At 37.3% G+C, this 24454-nt stretch overlaps 2 protein-coding genes across 7 annotated transcripts in view; one reads left to right on the top strand and one right to left on the bottom strand.

Moving 5' to 3' along the window:
- LOC101851953 overlaps positions 1–12018 on the bottom strand; it is a 47841-nt gene extending 35823 nt beyond the window's left edge. For 3 of the 5 annotated variants that reach the window (XM_013083178.2, XM_005099519.3, XM_013083181.2), the window contains exons 1-6: positions 11858–12018; positions 5122–5274; positions 3923–4353; positions 3475–3549; positions 2461–2555; positions 224–292 (exon numbers count right to left, since the gene is read on the bottom strand). In XM_013083178.2, coding sequence (XP_012938632.1) covers positions 224–292; positions 2461–2555; positions 3475–3549; positions 3923–4353; positions 5122–5239 — 788 coding nt within the window. In that variant the 5' untranslated portion in view covers positions 5240–5274; positions 11858–12018. Of the gene's footprint in view, positions 1–223; positions 293–2460; positions 2556–3474; positions 3550–3922; positions 4354–5121; positions 5275–10783; positions 10913–11841 lie in introns of those variants that run through there. The other 2 variants (XM_013083179.2, XM_035970065.1) reach the window with 2 other exon arrangements.
- Positions 12019–12046: 28 nt separating this feature from the next.
- LOC101851581 (protein tilB homolog) overlaps positions 12047–24454 on the top strand; it is a 23491-nt gene continuing 11083 nt past the window's right edge. Inside the window, exons 1-9 of one of the 2 annotated variants that reach the window (XM_005099517.3) lie at positions 12047–12147; positions 15419–15512; positions 16323–16396; positions 16749–16826; positions 17300–17396; positions 17954–18029; positions 20508–20558; positions 20965–21024; positions 21558–21700. In XM_005099517.3, coding sequence (XP_005099574.1) covers positions 12138–12147; positions 15419–15512; positions 16323–16396; positions 16749–16826; positions 17300–17396; positions 17954–18029; positions 20508–20558; positions 20965–21024; positions 21558–21700 — 683 coding nt within the window. In that variant the 5' untranslated portion in view covers positions 12047–12137. The remainder of the gene's footprint in view (positions 12148–15418; positions 15513–16322; positions 16397–16748; positions 16827–17299; positions 17397–17953; positions 18030–20507; positions 20559–20964; positions 21025–21557; positions 21701–24454) is intronic. The other variant, XM_005099518.3, reaches the window with a different exon arrangement.

Below are 24454 nucleotides of genomic sequence, written 5' to 3'. Positions count from 1 at the left end.
AGACTTCCTCTTGAAACAGAGACTAGTAATGACCTTTGGGTGTGGGGACACGGCATGCAACGGATAGTCTGTATCAAATTTACTTACTTTTTTCAGAAACAGTGTCAGAAACCCCCCCCCCCCAAACAACTTTCAAGATAGTTTTTTTAAAATTCCAAACATTCAGAACAAAACACGACACTTTTTAGTGTCCTTGAGGAATAATTATCAACTTCTTACTTACCGTTCTATCATCTTCTGTATAGTATCCACTTCCTCCTCCTCAGCAGCACTTATTGATGCTGGAAATACACTGTGGAAGATTTCAATTTCAAAGTTCATGAACAGCTAATTTTAAAGATATATGCATTTTTAAGTAATACACTTTAGCTTTCTGTTGTTGCTTACAGTCATAACATCTTACAAGACAGTTTTTTTCTGGGTCATGACAAGTGATGCACAAAGCAAATCCTCATTTAATTGTCAAAAAAGACTGGATAATTAATAAAACTATGCCATCAACCTTGTCTCATTTTGCATCTTGTGCAAAAGAATGATGTCGAACTAGCAGAAATAAAAACACACACACAAGAAAAGTACAGATACACCAGCAGCTTTCACTACTTTTGTCCGAATAGTGAAGAAAATGAATAGTATAGTGTCAAAGGACAAAAGCCAACAGAAAGCCAAATTAAAAAGTATGTAACACTAGGCAGCATAAACACTGTGTGTAAACCAGCTCACTGCCTTCTGAGTGTGTGGTTTCGGCAAAATCAGTAAAATTCAGATTGCTGTTTCTTTGCTCTGTTGCGACGAAACATCAAATGCTGTACACCATGAAGGAGTTTTGCTTTTCTTTATAACAATGGTGTGTGCTGTTTGTATGTTTGTTTATTAGGAGCTGGAAAATTGCTGTTGAAAGAGAAGCCCCTTGTGGTTGGAATGTGAGGTCAGTCATTAAAAAAATTGACACCCAGGCATTCGAATGCTTCGTGGGAAGATTGGTGATTACATACTGTCTTTTCACTTGTTCAAAACTATAAAGCTTTGAATGGTGTATCCAGTGGTATATTGTTAGCCATTGGGGTTTAAATAGAAAGCCTTTAGTAAAATAGCGTCAAAGTTTTCACAGATCATTCTATTACATGATATATAATGTAAAATACCAACTCAAAAAAGAAACCAGTTCATTTTCTATTGGAATAAAGTCTTTGGCTAAGGATTATCTTGCATCAGTCCCTCTGACAAACTCCAAAAATGTATCAGCCCATCATGAGGAGCACTTGGTACTCTACAGTATAGAGCCAAACTGCTCAGAGGGGTGCCGATGTTATATACTTGGTGGTGCATGTCCAAGGAATGGAGTTTTAGACAGTGCACATCACATGTACTAATGAAAGGATGGGTAGAAAATAATAACGGCGATGGTATCGCTGCATTGGAACACATGTTTAGTCATGTTTTGTGCTAGAGTGTAAGATCATGATATGGTGTCAGATAAGGTTTAAACACATCCAACTGAGAGAAAACACATATTCAACCGTTCAAGAACATTTCAAGGCTTGAGGTGAGTGAACTTTTCTTTGATAACACAAACTTCTCATAAAAAAATAATAATATAAATCCCTTAATTTGTGGAGTCTTCACTGAGTGCGCTGAGAAGTGCTCCACAAAGTAAAGCCATGACCATTGTCAATGAAGAGTGCACAGCAAGCCTGGTTTTTAAAAAAGTTTTAGTAGAGGTTTTACGGCACTTGCAACTGCATAAGGTCATATAATTGCCAAGGGGTGGATATCAACAGAGAAGTCCTTACAGGGAATCAGACTTACACAGCTCACTTCTCTTGCTTCAACAGCATAGCGATGTGTACCACTTGAACTACATGCCAAGCTAAAAGAGAAATTGAATCGACAGACCAACACAGCGAGTAAACAGTCTAGTCAATGAGCTAAAGCAGGACAGATCGCCGAAGCTTTACCACTTGAACAAATGAATCATGAGAGAACAGTTTGAAATAACTGCGTTCGAACAGATTTAGTTTCAGTACAAGTTTTACGGCACTTGCAACACAATTAGGTCATATAAGCGCTGAACACCAGAGGTGTTACAAGACCCCTGGGGGAAAGAAGTATTTTACCATTTTAGATTATAAAGGCTCACTCATACTGGCGAGTAGAGTTAGATGAGGAAATCTTTTGTTTCATTAAAAAATTGATCGAGATGAAAAAGAATGATATAAAAATTCTTAGGAAACATTGGTCTTTCACACGTAACAGACAAATTTGCCATACATTGACTTAGAAAATTTAGTTCCTAGTACCTAACAACACTCTTTCTTATATTAATTACTCAAACGTTGACTCACAAAATTAAAGACAAAGTTGTTCTTAGTGATTTCTTAAGGAAACAAAAAGAAGGAGCGGGACAGATTACTATTCATTATCCAATGGACCACTTTGGGTCCTCCTGAGCACCCTCACCTAACGGAACTCCTGGGAATGACACCAACGTCCAGCTTGGCCAGTTTGTCCAGCACTTCCTCACAGCGCTCTCCGTCTCCCGTGATAAACATTGCCTAAAAGAGCCATAGGGAAAGTATGGAACATGATCCCAAACCAGGTAGTTTGTGGAACAGAGGGAGAAAATATTTACATAATATGACAATCTGAGAAAATAAATGATGAGAATCAGGCAATTTGTAATTTCCTGACACTTGTATACTTTTTGAGAGAGAGCAGGAAAACTTGTACTATCATGGGGTGGATCAAAAAGTAATGGAAGTTGTGAACTATCCTTAACTGTATCTCAAAAACTCTTAATAATATGGACCTGATATTTTCAGCCTCTTCAAAATTTTGTTGTTGATTTTGTTGCAGGATTTCAGCCTTCACAGCCACTTCTTGAAGGAGCAGGATAGGCAACTTCTGATTATACAGATATGATTTGAAGCTCTGAATTAACAGTTCTTAAATATGTTCAAACTTTTGTTCAGGAAGCTTATCTTTTGGACTTTGAAACAACCAAAGAAGTCACATGAAGCTGAGTTGGGAGTGTAGGCTGGATGAGGCAAAACTTAGACTTACATCCCTTGTTCTTGTATTCCTGCTTAGTGGGGAGCTGTATTGTTGCGGTAAAAAAAAATCGTCTCATCAACAGCATTTTTAAACTGGGGAAGTACCTTTTGCACGCAGTAAGATGGTGTCATAGTAGTAATACTTGAAATTCACAAGGATATCACTGTCAGCCTCCATTACTCTCTAATCCACCCTTGTACTCTTCTTTCGTATCAAATAGACTTTAAATAAAAAGCTTCCAGTGCGCTTTGCGAAACAGAAAAAAAAAAGAAGAAATTAAAGAGCAACAGACCGTCTTAACTGGAGGGAAGACTGTGGCAAAATGAAGTACACAAAGTATACTAGGCTCAAAGCATGTAAGAAAACAAACATACTAAATACCACACAAGTGGGCAAACAGGTGACCATACTCAGCCTCACCACATAAGTGTTATCCTCTGCAAGATGCCATTGCACAGAAGTGACTCTCAACACTTCCAAAGCAGTCTTTACTTTCTGGGGAAAAGAAGAATGGTAAACTAAACAAATTAGATTAAGATGTTTCAGAAGGCACTATAAAAAAAAGCTTTCATAACAGGATTATAATACACATGATGGATTTTATACTTGCTCCATGGGACATATAAAATAACTGCGGAATCTCTTTTTTAACAAACATTTAGTATGATTTAGTTACCATATCAATACTTTAGAGAAGTAAACCATGATCTTCCTCAACAAGCAAAGTACTCCATGCTAGTTAGACTATGCAGGTCTTATAATCTTTAATGCCTCTCTCCTCTTTTCCACCCTCTCTCCTGTCAATATGGAAGGAACATTATAGTTTGAAGAAGGGCATGGAAAAAAGAAGCTATTCATAGGGAGTTACCTCAAGAAGGGTCCAGTGTTCAGATATGAATCTCTCATAGACAGGTTGTTTCTCTCCATCTCCTGTAGTAGTATCTTCATCAACATCTGCACTATCAGAAGTATCGCCCTTCTCAGTACCTTTCAGTCCTTCCTCAGAAGTGTGTTCAGTAGAAACTGGATTGCTTTCCTCTTTACTTTCAATACCTGCATTTTTCTTTGGTGCATTCCCAAAATGAAAACCCTGTTCATCAACTCCACTGGAAGACTCGTTTGCACTGTCAGCATCTTTGTTCTCTTCTGGTGCATCTTCATGCTTTTTGGTAAGAGTAACACCATCACTTTCTTTGTCTACCGCCACTGCTGTAGTTTCTTTATTGGAATCTCCTTTTTCTTTCTTGGTTTTTGATTCATCAGCATTATTCCCGACCGGTTTCATGTCATTTTCGACTGCTGTAAAATTGATAACAATATAATTATAATTAATGAGAACAAAACCGTCGCATTATAGCTTTGAAAATGAGAAAGAATTTAGTTTAAGTTAATGTGTATCGAGAGATCTTAAGAAAGTGTTACACAATATAAAAAAAGCAAAATAATTTGTGGGTATCAAGTTAAAATTTATTATATGAAATGTGTAACATCATTAAGAAATTGGGTGCTCGTCAAAATAATGAAATCCAAGAAAGCGACATTTGTTTCACCTGTTGGGCAATTTGTAACGATTAAAAAAAAAATTAACACCATATATATATGTCCATTTAAAAAAATACATTTCAGTGTGGATTTTACTGAAAAATGTAAACTTGTAGTTTTTACTGACACTATAGCTAGTGTTTAATAGTTTTGTCACAATAACATGCTGACACAAAATATTTTGATCCCTCTGAGTGATTCTCCTTTGTACCTTCAGTAGATTGGGGACCATCACTGAGTCCACAGTTCAAGAGGTAGTTTTGTGTTATATATGCTGTAATTAGAGAAGGCCAAGAATTGACATCTCATGTGTACAGGGCAAAGTGGAAAGTGTTTGTCTGGCCTTTACTGTCATCCAGGGTGAGAAAGGCAACGGAGATGACACTTTGAAGGATTACTCAATTATGAGATGAAACAGCGTCCATCACCATACAACATTATCATTGTGGCCAAAAAGTCAAAACTTAAAAGAATTGATAAATGAACAATGATATCCACTGAGTGTACAGCAAAAATTGAAATCACCTTTCAGAACAGCTTTATCCTCATCTCCTCCTCCAACATCTTTTGCAAATATTCCCGGCTTCTCTATTTTTTCTTCTTCGCTAGCTGGAACACACACTATAAACAGCACTCTAGCCATTGTAGCTTGATACTGTTACGTCAATGGCATGTAATCTGAGTGATGAAAGAATGAAGTTTATTAGGAAGCAGTAATGCAGTGACATAGGACATTGTTTTAAAAAAATGATCCACCGGGTCTTGTGATTCTCTAAGGAGCAGACGTATAAATGCTCTTTTTCTAAACGTGAATATCATCATCAAACATACACAGTGGAATTCGCTTAAAACAAACCCTGTCATACTGTTGCACATTATTCAGTTTAGCCGTGTTTTTGGTTGAGAGAGATTACACAAAAAGTGAAGAAAAAAATCAGGGATTTTATTTTCTTTTGGTTCACTGCTGTTTTCAGAATAGCTGTGTTCAGTCGAGGTAGGGACTTCACTTTTTTTTCTTTTTTGTAAGTGTTTTATGGTGTTTGCAACTGCATAAGGTCATATGAGCGTGCGGGATACATTTAACATTTTCAGTTGGTAGGAAATTTTGGTTTTTCTCGGGTGGCAGCGGAAGCTCTCTACCGTGCACAACTTGCAAACGAGACCTCAGCGATTTTTTGCCCTTGTCCGAGAAGGCGAGGTGTAGATCTTTCCTACTTTAATAAGATCAGGGGTGTGACTGAAAGACAGCAGTAAGAAGGAGCCATGGAGTAGCAGTAGAAAGGCTGCAGAAAGAGTCAGGAGCCCAGAGGAGGGGGCAATGGAGGTGGGGGGGGGGTGGGGGCAGAAAGAAGAGACGAAAGCAGATGATAGAATATTGCTAGAGAGAAGGAAAGGAGGTGAAAGGAGACAATTTTAGAGAAGAAAATTTTTTTGATTCGAACCCGGAACCTATTGAATGAGAGACGAACATGTTAACCTCAACACCACGAGAGCCCCAGGGACTTAACTATCTGTGGACAATTTTTCAAGGTTCAAAAGATTCCAAGCCAATAGAAAATCAAAGCACAAATAATTCTTGTAAATAATGATCTTGTCCAGTAAATGAACATTTCCATGGGAGTAAGCACTAATAATAAACTAAAAGCACCAAAAAGCACCCACAGACACATACATTAAAACTGTTCTCTTCAACACAGTCACAAGACAAGATCATGTGTTCATTATTTATATTATATGTCGATCACAAAATCTAAACACAAAATGTAGAGCAGGCACAAGTAATTCCGTACACAGAAGTTCTCTCTCTCTCTCTCTCAGTCCTTATTTATATATAAAAATGGTTAGGCCTATCTGTATTCAGGAGCTGTGTCATCCATTATGAGTGTACAAAGAATATGTAGGCCTATGATACAAGTTATATAATACAAGTATTGCAAATTCACAGGGACAATACTAATACAAAACCCTTACCCATTCAGAAAAAAGTGTCCTTTGAGAGTATTCAACAGTGTTTCAGACAAGGCAGAACTCATGAACATGGACCTACTTTATTAAATGAAGGGTCCCTTATCAGAACTCTTAGATTTGACAAAGCGGAAATACTAAAACAGACTAAGAGAATGCTAAAAAAAAAGTTGAAGCATGATAAATCCCTCACTTGTATTACTTGTTAGAAAATTGAGGCAGATTGTAAACCCCCCCCCCCCAACCTTATATTCTCAAACTGCAGCTATTACAGTATGCCCTTGGCAGTTGCAACTGAAATTCCATATTAATTGCAGTTCAAAGCATGTGATACAGCTACCGAAAAAACAAACAAACAGGTGATCAAACACTTTGAAGGTTTGCACTGTGGGCCTGACAGGATAAAAAGACATATATATATATAAGAAGCTGTGGACAAGATAACCTGGAGTAAAATAGCCCTGTAAGAGGAACACAAAGGAAGATAAAAGTCGTATATGCAACGGGCATACAACTGTCATTACTAGAAGATCTTTGAAGTGATGTATAATTGGAAAAGCTACATTTATAGTCATAAAACCTGAATCCAAACAATTTTTTTCACACTTGTTTCTTCAACTCAAATTATTGACTGTGTGCACAAGAGAAGTAAGTTGCATCCTATTCACATTAACGAATATTATGTATACACACACACACACACATATATATATATATATATATATATAAAAAGTTATATATATACATATACATACATATATATATATATATATATATATATATATATATATATACAGCCGAACCTGCCTTAATAATAATAATAATAATAAATAGCATTTGTATAGCGCATCCCCGCTCAACAGCAGGCTCTATGCGCTTTACACTATATTATTACCCCAGCAGACCATAGAATACTCCGAAACATTCTCAGCTTCCTGGGAAGCATACAGTGCAAGCAGCTGATTAAGCGCTCAAACACTAACAAACTGACAAGATCTTTCGCTGTCTATAGCCGGGTACCCATTCCCATCTGGGTGAAGTGAGGAAAATTCGTGCAAAGTGCCTTTCCCAAGGACACAACGTCGAGCCCCTGACGGGACTCGAACCCACGACCTTACGGTTGCGAGTCCGAGAGCCTAACCACTAGGCCACCGACGCCTTAATGGAAACCTGTGTAAAACGGAAACCTGTCTTATTGGAATCCCCCCACTCCCCCCTTGAAACATACTCCTCTTTAAGTACCTGTATAAAACGGAAACCTGTTCAACGTGGAAGCGAAAAGAAAAATCTGCTCCCTTCCAGTCGAAGATGGAGAATGCTTTGGTTCCGCCGACTCTAAGCTTAACGCCATGCCGTTGGGTGAGGAAGGGGAGTAGGGGTGCAATTTGAGGGCAGATGTTACCCCATCTATGTGATCCCTGAGCGATGAAGATGGTCAGCGTGGTGTGGATGTAAAATCTCACGAGTGCCAGTGGAACTGCTCGAGTGGCGCCCCAGAATGGATACTTTCATTGGTAGCCGGAGGCCGGAGGTGTGAAATTAATTTGACCAATGCCTGCCGCCCTGATCGTTCGGCCAACCGAGAAAGCAGTTCATCGAATCGTTGTTACATGGCAGTGAGGGGTGGCATTGGTTACACCAATGGGTGGGGCTAAGGGTGGAAGCAGAAGGGATGTTCAAACATTTCTGTTTTTAATAGGACAAACAGTTGTCCTATAAAATGCAAGCACTGGTGGTAATGGGATAAGTAAAACTGACGCATGTCATTATCAGAGAGGATAGCAGCTGAGAGGTGTGAAGTTTTGGCCACTGATTGCCGACCGGACAAGCGACCCTTGATCCCACCAGCTGGGCCTTTGAAATCCCCCTCCATCTCCCCCCTAAATTCCCCTGTTTTAGATGGAATTTTTTTCAGGCTCCCTTGCGATTCCGTCTTACACAGTTTCGACTGTATTTATAAAGATATAGATATGTACACACACATACAAACACACATACATAAATAATTATAAGTGTGTGTGTGTGTGTGTGTGTGTGTGTGTGTGTGTGTGTGTGTGTGTGTGTGTGTGTGTGTGTGTTTGTTTGTGTGCCTGGAGAAAAATGTCTCGGTTATCGGATATTTTGGATGTTTAAATAAGAGCATATTCTTACATTGTAGAAAATTTACTGTACATACCAAATTAACATTTTTTCCAATATCTTGAGTGGTTTTAAAGATATGCCACATTTTGTAACACAAGGTGTAAAAACAAAGTTGGGAGAAAAACGGCTTTCACTTTTGTATGTTGAACCAATCTTTAGCACATTTTCAATCTTTGGTGAATAACAACATGAAGAAAATATAATTGATAAAACATATTTAGACATAAAATATTATAACATCCTTTCAATGATTTGTTATTAAGAAATACATGTAGTTACACATGCATTTTCTGATGGATTGAAAGAACTAAATTTTTGAACAGGTGTGACATTTTTGGCCTTTTCATCCCATTGCTCAAAAATAGCTCTGCTGACAACTGGGACCTTTCTCCACCCACGCACGCACACACACATGCGCACACACACACACACACACACACACACACACACACACACACACACACACACAGAGGCCTATATATAAAAACAACATAATTAGGGCATTATCCTGTCTTGGCTGTCTGTGAGCTGTGTGTGTATATAATATATATATAATATATATATATATATGAAAACCAACCAATGCTTGAAAAGCCAACTTTTCCCCCCCTTGTCACCAGGCTATCCTTTACCTCTCCTAGACAAAATCATACTGTCATAAAATTGACCTTCCTCTCTGTGTGACCATTTGCTAAAGGATAAATATAATATTACACTGTCAGACAAGAAACAGAAAAGGTTCTATAGTAAAAACTGTTTTACCAGTTTATTACAGACATCATCAAACAATACTCTTGACAATTTTTAGTACATTCCTACACATTAAAAAGTATTCAAATGACAACATGTCTCTTAAATAACCTAATAGTGTTGATAGGGGTGTTAAATATCTATACTACATATATTTATTTTCTTGTAACTTCGAAGTGTTACTGGAAACACAGTTATTGCTAATGGTGCGTGTTATAATACTTTGAAAAGTTAGTGTCTCATATTGCCATCATTTTTTACAATGTGAACGCTCATCATATACAGTCACATTTATTCATCACACACAAACACACACTCAAGTGCATACAAGCAAATACTATTTAATTTCAAAATGAGTTTACAAAGGTGCATAGTGTAAGGACAGTAATGCTTGATGGCTTATGGTTGTGTGGTGTTTTAGGCATGTCTTGTTAGTTGTCACAGAAAGTGAGCTTGTCAGGAATAGCGGAGTGCTTGCATGTCAACCACTTTAGCGTCCCCGCCTTTTCTTTGTGGTCGAATAGTTGAGTATTCACTTATACTGATGAATATTAGCTAAAGGAAATATTGTCTAGGCATTTGACCTCTTTTATGGTCGAGGGGTCTGACGTGGCAGTCTGAAGACATTAACAAAGTTAGAGGGCTCGTGTTTAACTCTCCCAGCCTGTCGTGACCCAAAAAAGGAACAGTTAGCTTGGAAATTTCTTTTACTCAGCATGATGTGGCTAGCCAATGGCATGAGCCACCAATGTAATCTTCATTCATTATATTTAACATGCTTTTATGAATTCGAAACTTGGTGGCTATAGTTATACTAGAAGATACCATATATATATATATATATATATATATATATATATATATATATATATATATATTATATATATATATATATATATATAATAGGAAATAATATCATGAACCCAAAATAGACCAGACATAGGAAAATAAACAGTGTTTGCCATTTTAAAGTCATATATATTTTTAACCCTTTCCCGAGTGACATTATATTTCATGAGAGAACTTGAACTGTGAGTGATAGGGAAAGCAAGATACATACATGTATATTATTTTCTAAGAGCACCCACATAAAGAAGTGAATGGTGTTTCAGGGCTCTTCATGAAGATGTTATTATGGTATGTTTTTATCTATACAGACAGTTCTATATTTGGTGAGTGCAAAAGGGAGGGCATTCCCCGACAACATCAACTCATTCGAAGTCCACTGTATCAGTCAAAAATATGTCTGAGATCACATTTATTTACAACAGTTGTCCTCAGCCAAGTACTTATCATGTTGCAAGTCACCCTGTTCGTAATTTTTTCTTACTCTGCAAAGGAGCCAGAATGCTGTTGTGGCATCAAAACCCTGTTCATCATGCTGTGGAAAGTGTGAGAACCATAATGACAAATAGGTTGTATTCTGCGCTTCTATAGTAAAACTAATCGCAGATTCGCATTTGGCTTGTAAGTGACATGAGGGGCTATAAATTCATCATCAGCTGGTCGACGATATGACATGCTTTGACTTGGAGAAAACATTTTGCAGGGAAAAAAAGCAAAATTGAAAATTTTGTTGTTATCCAATCTTACCATGATGGTGCAGATGTAGCTTACTATGATGCCTCTGCCTCTAGATCTATATGATTATTTATAATACTAAATCTCCTGTTGATTTCCTGAGCAAGTTCTTTCAGAACTACCGGTAGACCCCGTAGTATAATTAAAGGCCGGCTGTATTTCTCAGAACTTTCGGGAAAATAAACTTGAACTTTATTTCTTAACGGCTTTCGTTCTCGAGATTTTTTGATAATAATTGCGAATGGAGTGGCCCGTATATATATGTGTGTGCCTGTGTGTGTGTGTGTGAGTGTGCATGTGTGGGTGTGCGTGTGTGTGTGTGAGTGTGCATGCATGTGTGTGTGTGTGTGTGTCTGTGTGTAAGGTGTGAATGGGGAGTGGGGGCGGGGCGCGGAGGGATTTTAATTTTTACATGAAGGATTTGTTTTTGCTGGGTGACTAAATGCACGGTACTAGATTCTAGATTTGATCAAAATCTAGATCTAGATCTAGATCTAATACTAATGATACATTTTCTTTATTTATATACTAGAGTCTAGAATCTAGAAAACATTATTGGTAGATATTTAGATCTAATCTAAGACATTTTATTTTTATATAGATCTAGATATCTAGATCTAGATCTAGATTAGATCTAGATTCTAGATTTAAATTCATTTCCTTATTATTATAAACTACTAACTACTAGATCTAGATCTAGATCTAGATCTAGATCTAGATCTAGATCTAATCTAGATATAGACTAAATCTATAATAGTTTGTATAATTGTTTCTTGTCTTAGAGACAGAAAAAAAACACCTACTCACAGCACGACTCTGTTACCTTTTCCTTGAAAGCCAAAAAGTCCCAATCAGTCCAATGTACCAAATTCATGAAATCCTTTATTTCATTAATTTTACGATCATGTTGCCACAATGTAAACAAATATGTTGTAACTGGAGTTTCCCAAGTGCCCTGACCGCCGAACGCCGGTCATACTTTTAAAAAATACATAACTGTATTTCTACCGGAAGTACATATTTTAACTATTTTGGCGTCTCTGACGACGATTGCAGTCTATCTGAAAAGGATTTTCTCCTGTTCGCATGATATTGAATTCATCATGGTTCGCAGTATGTATTTCCGTTACGAATGAAAGTAATGATGCCGTTTGAGTAATCAATGAAAAAACATTAAAAATTTTAACGTTATGAATATTGACTTTGGGGAGGCACCACTGCCCTATCCAGGAACAACACTCAACAGAGGAAGCTTCATCGTGATGCCTCCATTTTTTCAGCAGAGGCCACTGCAGTAGGAGAAAATTCTCCCAAATCATCTTTTCTGATCCTGTCTTATTCCTTGTCTTACTTCACTTACCTCACAAAATTCACTCTGAAACCCTTAAATAGTTTTTTTACAGTTGAAGATTCACTCCTTGACAGAATCGGGAAAGCTTATTGTATCTGCATGTCTACCTAGCCTTTCAGCATCCAAGGAAACAGACAGGTAGATCTTCTGGTGAAGAAATTATTCTCCCCTCCCCTTGTAGGGATCAACGGGAACGCCTTCCAGCAGACAGTCTTTAAAAAATAAGGTCAAAAGCTATACCTCCAGTCAGTGGGAGGAGCAATGGAGGGAACGGCTGAGTAATCAACTCCACATTGTATTGCCCAAGTTGGGTCCAAGAAAACCTTCGGGTCTCTCAAAGGAGACGAAGATATTTTAACAAGATCATGTTTTAGACATACCTCCCTGAAACACCTCCTGCAGAGAAAGAAAAAATCATTTTGTGTCAGGTGCGACACTGACTTTATGGTCAGGCACATCCTAACAGAATGTCCAAACTGAAGGGAGACCCGAAGAAAATATTTTAAATGCTCTAACTTTTAGAATTTATTCTCCATTGTTAATCCGAACTTTAAAGCATGGTCGTGCACTGCCACCCCAAAATTTTTAATGCACACAACACCCACACAGAGACAATAAAAGAACCTTTAACATCCACTATCCAATCAATTTTCCTCGCCAGAGCCTAATCGGTCATTAGAGTATCTGTAGCACTCTACAGCATTTACTATACCATACCAAGTCCTGGTGTTTCACTCAAGTAATAAATAGCATGTTCAGTAGTGGTAATCTATTCTAACTCGAATAATGCTCTATGGGCTCACCCAAACATTTGTGACGTTTAGAGCGAGTTTCATAGTACATAAATATTATAAGGCGGCACAATCTCAATGTGCACCAGCCGAACAAAGCCCACAGAGGCAGTCTAAAAATAATGTGAAACCAGTCCAGTTCACGACACCTTACACAATCCAGTGCTCGTATCATGACAGCTTCGGAGTAATCCACTGGAGTGCTCACAGTGATGTGCGATTGATCCATTGTCTTGCCATATATCCAGCCCCACCTCTGTGGTGCTGAACTTGAGCGAGATCAACTTGACGTAAATAGGTCACCATGTCCAGTAAAACCTTACTTGGAATGATGTGGTGGTGAAAGTTTTATTACTTGGGTGTGCTATTCCAATGCAGGATAAATGAAGTCGATTTTTTGCTTGCAAAATTCAGTTCTTTAAGCCAAAGTGACAAGAAGAAAGTGAAAGAATTTTATAGGCCCTCATCAACCCAAAGATATATCAAAATAATACAACCCGGCAAAAAGATGCAATCGCGTTTTTAAAATGGATCTTTGCGAAACAGTGGAGTGGCTTATTGTCAGCGTTAGCAAATACTCACTGTAAATGTTTCTATTGTCTCCTTTTTGGAACTGAGGACGCCAAGTGGTCTAAGACAGGTTTTACTGATCTTGTCCCATGTGAAACGAAGCATTAAAGACACGAGACATCAAGAGCGCACGTCAACAATGCATCACACTTTCAGACAAGTAGACACAACAGCGCAGCTAGATGTTCGTCTTCGCATTGCAACGTTTCACTATATCGAACATTTGAGAAAGAAAAGACGCATACTTTGTTCTGTGGAACTCATGAACTCGCCCTTCGCGGCTGTGAAGAAGGTGATTTGTCGGGAGAACAGAGGTATCTTTCTTTCTTTACTGCACAGAGACGCTAACACTGACAGGATACTGTTTGGTCATCTGCAAAGCGCTGCTGTTGCAAAATATACTTCCAAAATAATACTAAAGGAACTGCTGGACTGTATTTTCAAAATATACCCCAAAGAACTGTAAAAAGACAAATGCTCCACCAACTTTGTTTCTGTTCAGGCTGACGGAGCAACTGATGCAGGTCATTTGTCACAGTTTGGGATCATTCTGAGGTATAATATTAAGGACGTAAAACTGGTAGAGCGGTTTCTAAAGTTTTGTGAAGCCAAAGACAGAACTTTATCAGGGCTTGTTTCAACCTTAAAAGAAGGTTTAGAACCATTCAGTGTCGAGGAGAAGCTGATCGCTCTGACCTACAAGATGGGCATTATATGAGCGTTAGAGTCTCTGGTGTACAGACTCCTATGTGCCAATTTTCCCCTCATGATGTCTTTGTTCATTGCTATGTGCATCAGCTGAATCTTGTTTTAAAGCAGTTTCGCTAAGGCTGCAGGTTTTTCGACATTTTTGCCCACTCTACAAAAGGCATCGACATTCTCATACATGTTCGTCACCGGAATATTCTACGGCTGTCTGAAACGGTGGAATTTTCAGTCTTGACTTATTAGCACAGTCTTCACTTGGAAAGGTGAGATCCAGCTCTGTCTTGAAGAAATTCAGTCTGAGCACTGGAACGATATAATATTAATACCACCCACGAAGCATATGGTCTTTTGTATGTGTATTAAAGAGTGATACAATCCTCTTCTTTTTGCACTTTTTCACAAAGTGTTCTTACACGTTGATGTTGTGTATGGGATCCTCCAAGACAGAAGCACAATGCCTATAGCAGCCCAACAAGCTCTAGAAACGTTTAAAACATCTGTCGAGGAAATTTGAAATAGCATATAAGGGGTCCATCAACAAGTCAAACCATAGAAGAACACACTTCCAAAAGATGCCCAAAGATAGTGAGGGTCCGAGTGGAGCAACTGAAAGTCATGTGTTGGGCTGTACTAAACTTGCAGGTTCATTTGAGCAGGGCTGGAGATGGAGAACCTCGCTAACCAAGGGATATTTTGTTGCTAACTCAAATTGTGTAATAATGTGCTCCGGTAAAACACAAACTTCTTTGCAGGATTTTATCCAAGGCCCATCACAAGTCATTGACAAAATTTTATCGCGCAAGTGTTAACATTAACAATGTTAGACAGCTTTTTTGTCTCTCCTGTGAAATATTGAAATTTGAGTTCACAAGGTTTCAACAGATTGCTGACGTTATGCATTTGCAAGCTCCGTAAAACTTTTACCGAATTTAAACATGATTCAACATACTTTTTTCATCATCAGTTACAGAAGATCTTGTACGTAAAAGGGCTGAGCACAATGAACTTCAAATTTCCTCTCTGGAGGAAGTCTCATTGCATCAACAAGACATTGAAAGGTAAATATGAATATAATATGGTTGAACCATCTCCTATGTACACCTGTCCAAGACTATCACCTGTACAAATGACAAATGATCGCCACCTCCCCCCTTGTATTTTTTAAATGTTACAATAACATGGCCCAAGACTTCCACCTGTCCAAGGCAACCACTTTTCTCTGAAACAATCGTGACCATCTGGGACAATTTCAATAATAATAATAATAGTAATAACATAATATATATAATAATAATAATGATAATAATGATACTAATAATAATGATGATGATGATGGTAATAATAATATCAACAATAATAATAATAATAATTTCCTTTTTCTTTTTTTCTTTCTTCTTCATGCAAAAAATGTGAAATACTTTATGGATAGAAAGAAGATTGGAATATAACCTTTTAACATACAGGGGCATGTTTTATGAGAGCACTTAAGTTAAAAGGCACCATAACTTACTGCTTTAGAAATGTTTAGATATTTGCACTTTAAGTTTATTGAAACTGAATTGAAATGTTTTCTACTTCATCATCAATATCATCATCATCATCATCATCATCATCATCATCATCATCAATATCACATCATCATCTTCGTCGTCTTTCTCAGTTGCTCTGCTTTATCCTCTTCATAGAAGGCCCCAAAAGCAGCAGCTCAGATAACAGTTCAGCAGAAGAAGGAGGCATCCTCTTCAAGCTCATGATTTTTTGGTTAGAATGACACAAAGCAATTTTTCGAAATATGTCGTGTTATATCCGCTGTAAGTGAAACAGTTGAGAAGATATTTATTTATTTCAATCTATGATCTGTTTCTCAGGCTTGAACATCTGGACAAATGGTGTCGAGAGCTCAAGATTCTGTATCTTCAGAGTAATCTGATACCAAAAATAGGTAAAAATTCATATTGTGAAAACTAGGTTTTGTAGTGCCCCTCTAATGTTTTGTAGTTGTTGACGATCCATGTTAAAAGCTTATTTTGAAAAATATTTAGTCAGCTGTCAATTGCATATAATGATATGACGTTATCCTCTAAAAGCGCTGTCTTAAAATAGTATTGAGCTTTTTTAAAATATTGCCAATTTGGTGAGTATAAATTCTCAATGTTAAGTACTACTGAATTAATTAACACTCCATAAACTGAGCAGGTTGATGTTCTTTTCTTCTTTAATGTACTTTTAACAAGCTAGTTCTTTACTGTGGTACACTTCACTAAGAATCATCTACAACTTTATTTTTCTTTCAGAAAATGTCAGCCGCCTCAAAAAGCTGGAATACTTGAATTTAGCCTTGAATAATGTTGAGAAGGTTGAAAATTTAGAAGGTAAGAGACTTTAGACTGAAAACAATATTATTTAAAAAAAATTTTAACCTATGGAAGTGGCCTTTCTTTATAATTGCCTTTTCATTTAAAGATTTTCTACTACCAATGGTACTGAAAGAAACCTTTGAAGTTGTGTAAAGAAAGAAAATACAATTTTGTAAGTCTCAGTGTTTTTACACCCCCATCAACATAATTTTGATCATCACGGAGGTTGCTTTGACCCTATCTGTGTGGGAAAAAAATCAGGCTGAGCGGGGATGCAGCATCTCAGCAGACGCTTGGGGATATTATTAGACGAAACCAGTTCTCACTCAGGAATCAAACTCAAATCTTGTGCATAGAATGTCAAAGTGCTGCATCAGTCTGATGCTTTTAAGAAGAATACAATCAATATAAATTTAGTTTTCATGCTTTTTAATAATAAAAATTCAATGGATTCACCTGACAAATTGGTTCACTGTTTCTTTTGGCAGGTTGTGAATCATTGAGGAAACTAGATTTGACTGTGAACTTTGTTGGCGAGCTCACATCTGTTGAATCTTTGTGCAATAACTACCACTTCAGAGAACTGTAAGTATTACATGTGTATGTGAAAGTATTATTTTTCCCAAACAGCAGTCCTGTCTGAAATTCTGTTTAAAAGAGTTGGGACATTTAAAAGATAGATTGAATTTTCTTCAATTTCTATGGTTTAGAACTGTCAAAGTGTGAATCTCTTCATGTGTCTGTACAGTATACATTTTGGTACATTTTCACAATAAGTATGAACACCAGAAATATTAAGTTAATTGTTTTGGTGAAAAATGATTTTCATCATTATGAAAATACTCATACTCATATGGTGATAAGTGTTAGAAATAATTTAAATGTACTTGGAATGTCTTTTTCACCCTTGTTGGCAGCAACATTTGTACTGGAAGCAAGGAACATCTGCAGCTTTATAGGTATATAGTTTATTGATCCCTGTACGAAGATACAGTACATCTCATAACACACTTCACCTGACATGCTACATACAGCAGCTTGTACTTTGTTTAGGAAATTACACCTTTTTAGTATGTAATATATAAATGTGTGTCAAAGGTAAAATTACGTCAACCATTTGAAACATTCTTTTCTTTGTGTAGGTATTTAACAGGGAACCCATGTTCAGACTTTGAGCACTACAGAGAGTATGTCATTGGGACATTACCCCAGCTCCAGGTAAAAACTGCGTAGGTTATGTTTAAAATGAAGTTAAAAAATTCTTGTTTTCAAATTTTCATATTTTTTATTCTCGTCAGCGCCAGATCTGAAACAGACATTGGTGATCATGGCTCAGAAGCTTTAAAGATTCCCAGATTATCCTGGTGTTTCCCTGTCAACCATCTGTTCAGATTTTCCAAATATCTTTCTCTGAGTCTGCCCCTGCCACATTTGCTTTATATATTTCCAAAGAAAGCAAGATGTTCAAAACCCTTTTGTCTAGTCAGGTGTCTTAGAAGCCATATTTGTTACTTCCTAATTGCTCTAATCAAAATTATTTAGTGGTCCACCTGGGCCTCTTTCAGGAATTCCTAATTTAATTTCTTTTTTATCCACAAAATTCTCAAAAGTCTCCAGAGAAACCACATTTCTGTTGCTTCTATTTTATTTTTACTTTCATCGGTAATTTTTGTCTGGCATTCACAGCCATATAGAAGGGTTAACCATACATGGCCTTTTAGAACCCTTGTTTTGGTAATCATTGAGATGATTTTATTTTTCAGGATTGGACTCATTTTTACTGAGACTGTCTAAGCTTTAGCTACTACGCTTCTTTGTTTTATTTTGTGGAACATTTGGCGTTGGATGTATATGATATATCTTTGATATGTAAATTGTTGAACTTGTGTAATCTTTTCTCCTTGCTTATGGGATTGCAACTAGGGTTTACTGCTTCTTTGGGGGGATATTACCATGCATTTCGTTTCACATTCACGCTGAGTCTCAACAGTATTTAGAAGCAATTGAAGGTTATTTTCTGAATCTGCAATTAAAACTGTCATCAAACACACCGGGCAATAACTCAGTCATCTTCTGATCAATTTCAATGACACTTTGAAGAAATGAAATTCAACCAGGAAGACATCACATTTGTCAAAATGAAATGAATCAACCTCCATGTTTGAGAAAAATTAAGTTTTTAAATTTTCAACCAAAATTGAGTGAAATGCAAAACTTTGCAACTTCTTAAAAATCAACCTTACTGATCTATTTCAAATAGTTACCATTTGTGCATTGAAGAACAAATTCAAGGAAAAAATTATATTTCCAAATAAACCTAGGCAGGTGATGGCTATTTATATCTCCAGGGGTTGACCTTTTCTCTCCCTACAAGCTCCAATACACCACTGGAAATTTTGAATAACCCAAGCGCATGTTTCTGGGTCGATTCTTTGGACATCCTGTTCAACATTGAGTTTCAACTGTTTGATCATTTGTGGCTTGTTTCCATAGATACTGTCAAAAAAACCCAAAGGTATTAATCTAAAGGACTCAAGTTTGGGGGAAGATGGTGACCATTCATAGTAAACGGTCAGCTTTTAAGGCGTTCCCCAAACTATTCTTGCAACAATACAAGGACCTCTCTAGATATTTGGGGTGTAGCCCCATCCCACTGGAACCAGGCCTCTACAGCATAATACTTTCTACTCCCCAAACTTCTCTAAAGCTTTCTCAGAACGATGAGACATCCATCTGATGTGACTGTTGTGGTTTTACCGTTCTTGTCCTGAAACCAGAATTCGGACTGATCACGCTCCTATTGCTGAATGTTTCAAAGAAGTGAAATTTTGCGTTTTACCCTAATTTGGTTAAAATTTTTAAAACTTTATATTTCAGGGAGGCATTGATGGATTTTCTTCACAATTACAAACTTGATGTCCCTCTGGTTGAATTTTGTGTGAAAATTTGTTAAAATTAGTGCATTAATGTCTGAGTTATAGCCTTTTAAGTGGGTCCCCCTTTTTTTAGACACCCTGTATCTGATACATTAATGTTTTCTCCAGTCCTTGAGACATGAGGATTTTTTTTTTTGTGTTTAACGATTATTTCACTATATAGGTAGAAAGGTCTGGTGAAATGACTCATCCCTGCCTAACTTTATTGTAGTCTCCCTCAATTTTTACAGCAATGTTTGGGCCCCAGTACGACAAATTCCTAATAATTCTTGGTTCTTATTCTAGTATTTTTAGAAAAGAAACACCTTTCTGTCGGTGACATCATAAGAATTTGTGGGAATAGAATTTTGTGATTTAGAAGAAAATGATTTGTCTTAATCTAGAAATCATTGTTTTAGCAATAGGAGGAGGTGACATTTTATTTCACTGACTGAAAAAAATGAATTATTTGAGATTTTTAGAAAGAATTTCCATTTAAAAAAATGAATCAGCTCCAGTACTGTCCAAATTCACCTCCATACAAAAAGCGGTTTTTATTGATGATAATGATTATAAGAAAAGAATGAAAAAAGCCTTTGAATATCCCATGGAAGGAAATTCAGCAGTATAATGTTTTTCTAATCGTGTTTCTCCTTGTCATACTGTTCATACATTATGTTCAGTTCCAAAAATGTATGTTCAAAGTCCTCACGCTATATGAAAAGAACAAGTGTGGGTGTTTAAAATGTTGACTGGTGCTCTTCTTTGTCTGTCTTCACAGTGGCTTGATGGAATACAGATTGAAAAATCAGAAAGAATACAGGCTGTTCAGGTAGGTCTTATATTTATTTAGACTGATTGTGAAACTGGATTGTCATTTGTTTGAACGTCAACAATTTTGATTAGTGGGCAAGCATGCAGTAACAAATGAAAATTTGTTTTTCTGTAAATTAGAAAGTAAGATGCAGATACATGTTATTGGTATTGGTAATATTATTACCTAACCGTGGCTACTGTTTAGACATAAAGTTAAATCGGTCAGTTTGGTAAGAGTTTTATGGTGCTCACATCTGTATAAGGTAAGATAATTACTCAACAATATGGCTCTGTCCATGTTTTATTTAAACATTACAACAATGAAACTGTTATAATTCTGCTAGTCTTGGTTTACATAGATTAAAACTGATATGTGTGGTTAATGCTGTGAGGTACAATCTAATCCTGTTTTTTGTGTGCAGAATCTTCCTTTTATCAGAGGGAGGATATTAGAACAGCAAGCAGCACACCTGAAGAAAAGGGTGAGTAATGCTTACTAAGCAGTATGAGTAATGCTTACTAAGCAGTACGGAAAAGTGAAAAATAGAAATGTGCATAAGCATGTAATCTAATTGTTTATTTATTTTTAAAAAACCTTAATGAAGATTCATTACAGACTGCTATACATGTAGTTCAAATTTTTGTGCGTTGAAATATTTCTTTTGTCACTTTAAGTAATTCGTTTTCGCCACATGTAAGTCACATAAAGAATAAGGATTACAATATTTATGTTTTTACACATATACCCGACAGCAGACTAAAGGCAGTGTTTAGGCTCATTCTGAATTATACAACAAAAATCTGAACCAGCAATTTGTTTATTTCATAGTGTGTGTGTGTTGTAGCTTCAAATGAAGACAATATAATTTTAAAATCTGCATGGGTAACGAAGTCATGCTTCTTTTTTCAAAGTGCCCCAAAACAGTGCATCTTCAAGCGTTGTTAAAAGACTAAAATGAACGTCCACAAAGAGTTAAAATTGTGAGTAATTTAAGTGTTCAATTAATTCCATCAGGCAAGAGAAAAAGCAGAGGCAGCAGCGAAACAAAACGGCAAGGCAAAGGAAACTGATGGGGTTGAAGGTGATGAGAATGAGGAAAGCAACAAAGAGAACAAACCAGGATTTGATGGCAGATGGTACACTGACATAAACGAAAGGTATGCTCAAGTGTTGCTGTGACTATTTGTAGTTTATAAGTTTTTTAAGTTAGTTTTTAAAGGGTTAGATTTATTATTGTATGATGATACCAAGACAGATACAACCCCTGACAGAACTACAGCTCAGATTACTAGATTACCTTTATAGACTTTGAGAAAATGACCTTTTTACAGTAATAAGTAACTTGAGAGAGAGAGAGAGAGAGAGAGAGAGAGAGAGAGAGAGAGAGAGAGAGAGAGAGAGAGAGAGAGAGAGATTAACGATTATAACTTCAAGCAGACTCAAGATATAATCTTCCTGACAACATATTAAAAAAGAATTTTAAAAAACCCCTAGAGATAAGAAAGAACATGTCGACCTGTCTCATGCATACGTATATATTTATTTATTTAAAAACGAACGTACGGCGGTACGACAGACGCTGAGACTGCTTTCTTCACACTGTATTCACAGTTGCAAACAGATAAGTTATAAACCGAGAGAAGGGAATTCATCAATATTTATTTGTACGTCAAATTAAGGAAAACATTGCGTGAGCTAGCGCGTGGCGTCTCTCTTAATTGACACAGAACTGTGGGATCTAAGTGTGTCAAATTTACGTTCCACGAAGTTAAAAGTAGGACTCGATGAAGATGATGAAAACGAAAGTAAACGAAGAGGTGATGGAAATTGGATATGCCGGGAGGGCCACAAGTTAATCACACCTTTCGTATCAGAAAACATTCTTACATTTCAAAACCTATAGTGGTTTTTGTTCACTTTTTTACTGTCAGGTATTACCCATGACAGCCTCCGACCCCCCCCACACCCACACACACACACACACACACACACACACGCACGTACGTACGTACGCACACACGCATTCACACAATCACATAATAAATGACATTTTTATAAAACAGTATTTTACACATCATTGAATTGGAGCACTGGAAACAGAGACAAGAGAATTGGCAACGGTAGCAGGAATTTTTAAAAATATCAAGAGCTTCATCAGTAATAGCAGCAACCATAGTAGAAACAGCAAAAAGGAAAAAAACACAAAAACAACAACACCACCATCAACAACAACAACAGCAACAACAGCAAAAAACAACTACTACTACACTACTACTACTACTACTACTACTACTACTACGACAGCAACAACTGCACAACTGTAAAACCCCAAAAGACGTGTTTTACACAACATCACTACCATAAGACACGACCGCAGACATCATCAGTAACAGGTTCCGCTAAACAGCGCCAATCTCGAAGGAAAGCAGGCGCGGAGAAGTGCAGACACGGCAGAGGGTGCCTGCCAGAAGAACAAAGAAACTGCCAAAAGGCAAGGCAAAAAGGCGTACCATTCCGTCTTGTAATCGGGTCTCAAAAGTCACTTCCTCTGGCTGTTGTTCCAAGTACTAGGTAGCAAGAAAAACATTACGTCCAACCCCTAACCTTTTCGCCGATGACTTTTAACGATAGAGATTACAACCAGTGCGCAAATGTTCTCCGCTGGCGCTACCTAGCGGGGGATTAGGAGATAGAGGGCGCTCCCCCAGACTGGATCTAGACGGGTGGCTGGCTCTAGATCTAGGTCACGAGAGCCAGGGTATGGCAGAGTTTTGGAGTGTCTGCTAACCAAGTGCTGAGTGATTGCCTGATTGGCAGATTCCCCTACCAGATGAAACATTATACTGAGCCATACTATTTATTTTGTCTGATAAAATATGGTTTCCTTATCTGATGAAAGCCCCCATCCCATCCCACTTTACTCCCTATTTGTTTCCCTTTCCATCGTCGTAAAAGTAAACTTGAACTCTCTATTCGGATATTACTTGACCTAGTACGCGTTTTCGAGGTTTCTACTCACTTCGGTTGCTCCGACACCATGTAAAACAAAACGACTGGGGTTGTTTTTTTGTTTTTGATTTTTTGTATTTTTTTTTTGTTTTGGTATTTTTTATATTGTGGGATTTTATTTTTTTCAAGCTGAAGGAAACTCAGATGGAAGCTAAATCAAGGAAATGAAAGTTTATTGTGGGGATGAAAATAGAATTACCTTGAGGTGTTCACTGCTTCAGCTGCTATCCTCGTTGTCGTCCTTCCTGTTGTTGCTGAGGTGGTTGCTGCTGAGGTTGTTGCTGCTGCTCACCACCAACTTTTGATGTCTGGCCTCTACAGCAGCTTCTGTCACATCTGTTTCTGGGAAAGAAAAAGATAGTGTGGTTGTAGTATAAGCGTAAGAAATTCTTTCATTCTTTTATAACGCGATTATAAGGTGATCTTATATACCTGGATCTTTCTCTTTCATGCTCAGCGTTATTATTGTTCTGTACTATCATTGAGAAATCTTTGAACAGCTTTCTTACGGGCGGTTAGAGAATGTTCTGTTTTTTCTAACTTCATCAAACGTATGCTCAGCGTTACCGCTGTTCAGTTCATCCAGGAGGAAATCTCTCAACAACTTTTAAGAGAGCAGTTTGAATGTGTTTTTATTTACCTGGGCCCTTCTGTTTTACACTAAGGGTATATTAATGTTGTCATGATTTTCTTACAACTTACTCGCAAACTGTGGCAGTTATCATGCGCGGCAGGAAAATACATTGTACAACACACCTGAAAACGACATGACGTGCTTCACGGGAGAGTTTACAGCTTTCATGTGTGCTTCATTGGTTCCATGCCCGTGAGGGAACGTCTGAGTGTGCCTCCTATGCGTGAGTGTATGTGTGTGTGTGTGTGTGTGTGTGTGTGTGTGTGTG

Source organism: Aplysia californica, unplaced genomic scaffold (assembly GCF_000002075.1).
Source record: "Aplysia californica isolate F4 #8 unplaced genomic scaffold, AplCal3.0 scaffold00216, whole genome shotgun sequence".
Classification (NCBI taxonomy): domain Eukaryota; kingdom Metazoa; phylum Mollusca; class Gastropoda; order Aplysiida; family Aplysiidae; genus Aplysia; species Aplysia californica.
Note: the sequence above shows the minus strand (reverse complement) of the source record. Positions and strands in the feature narration are given on the sequence as shown.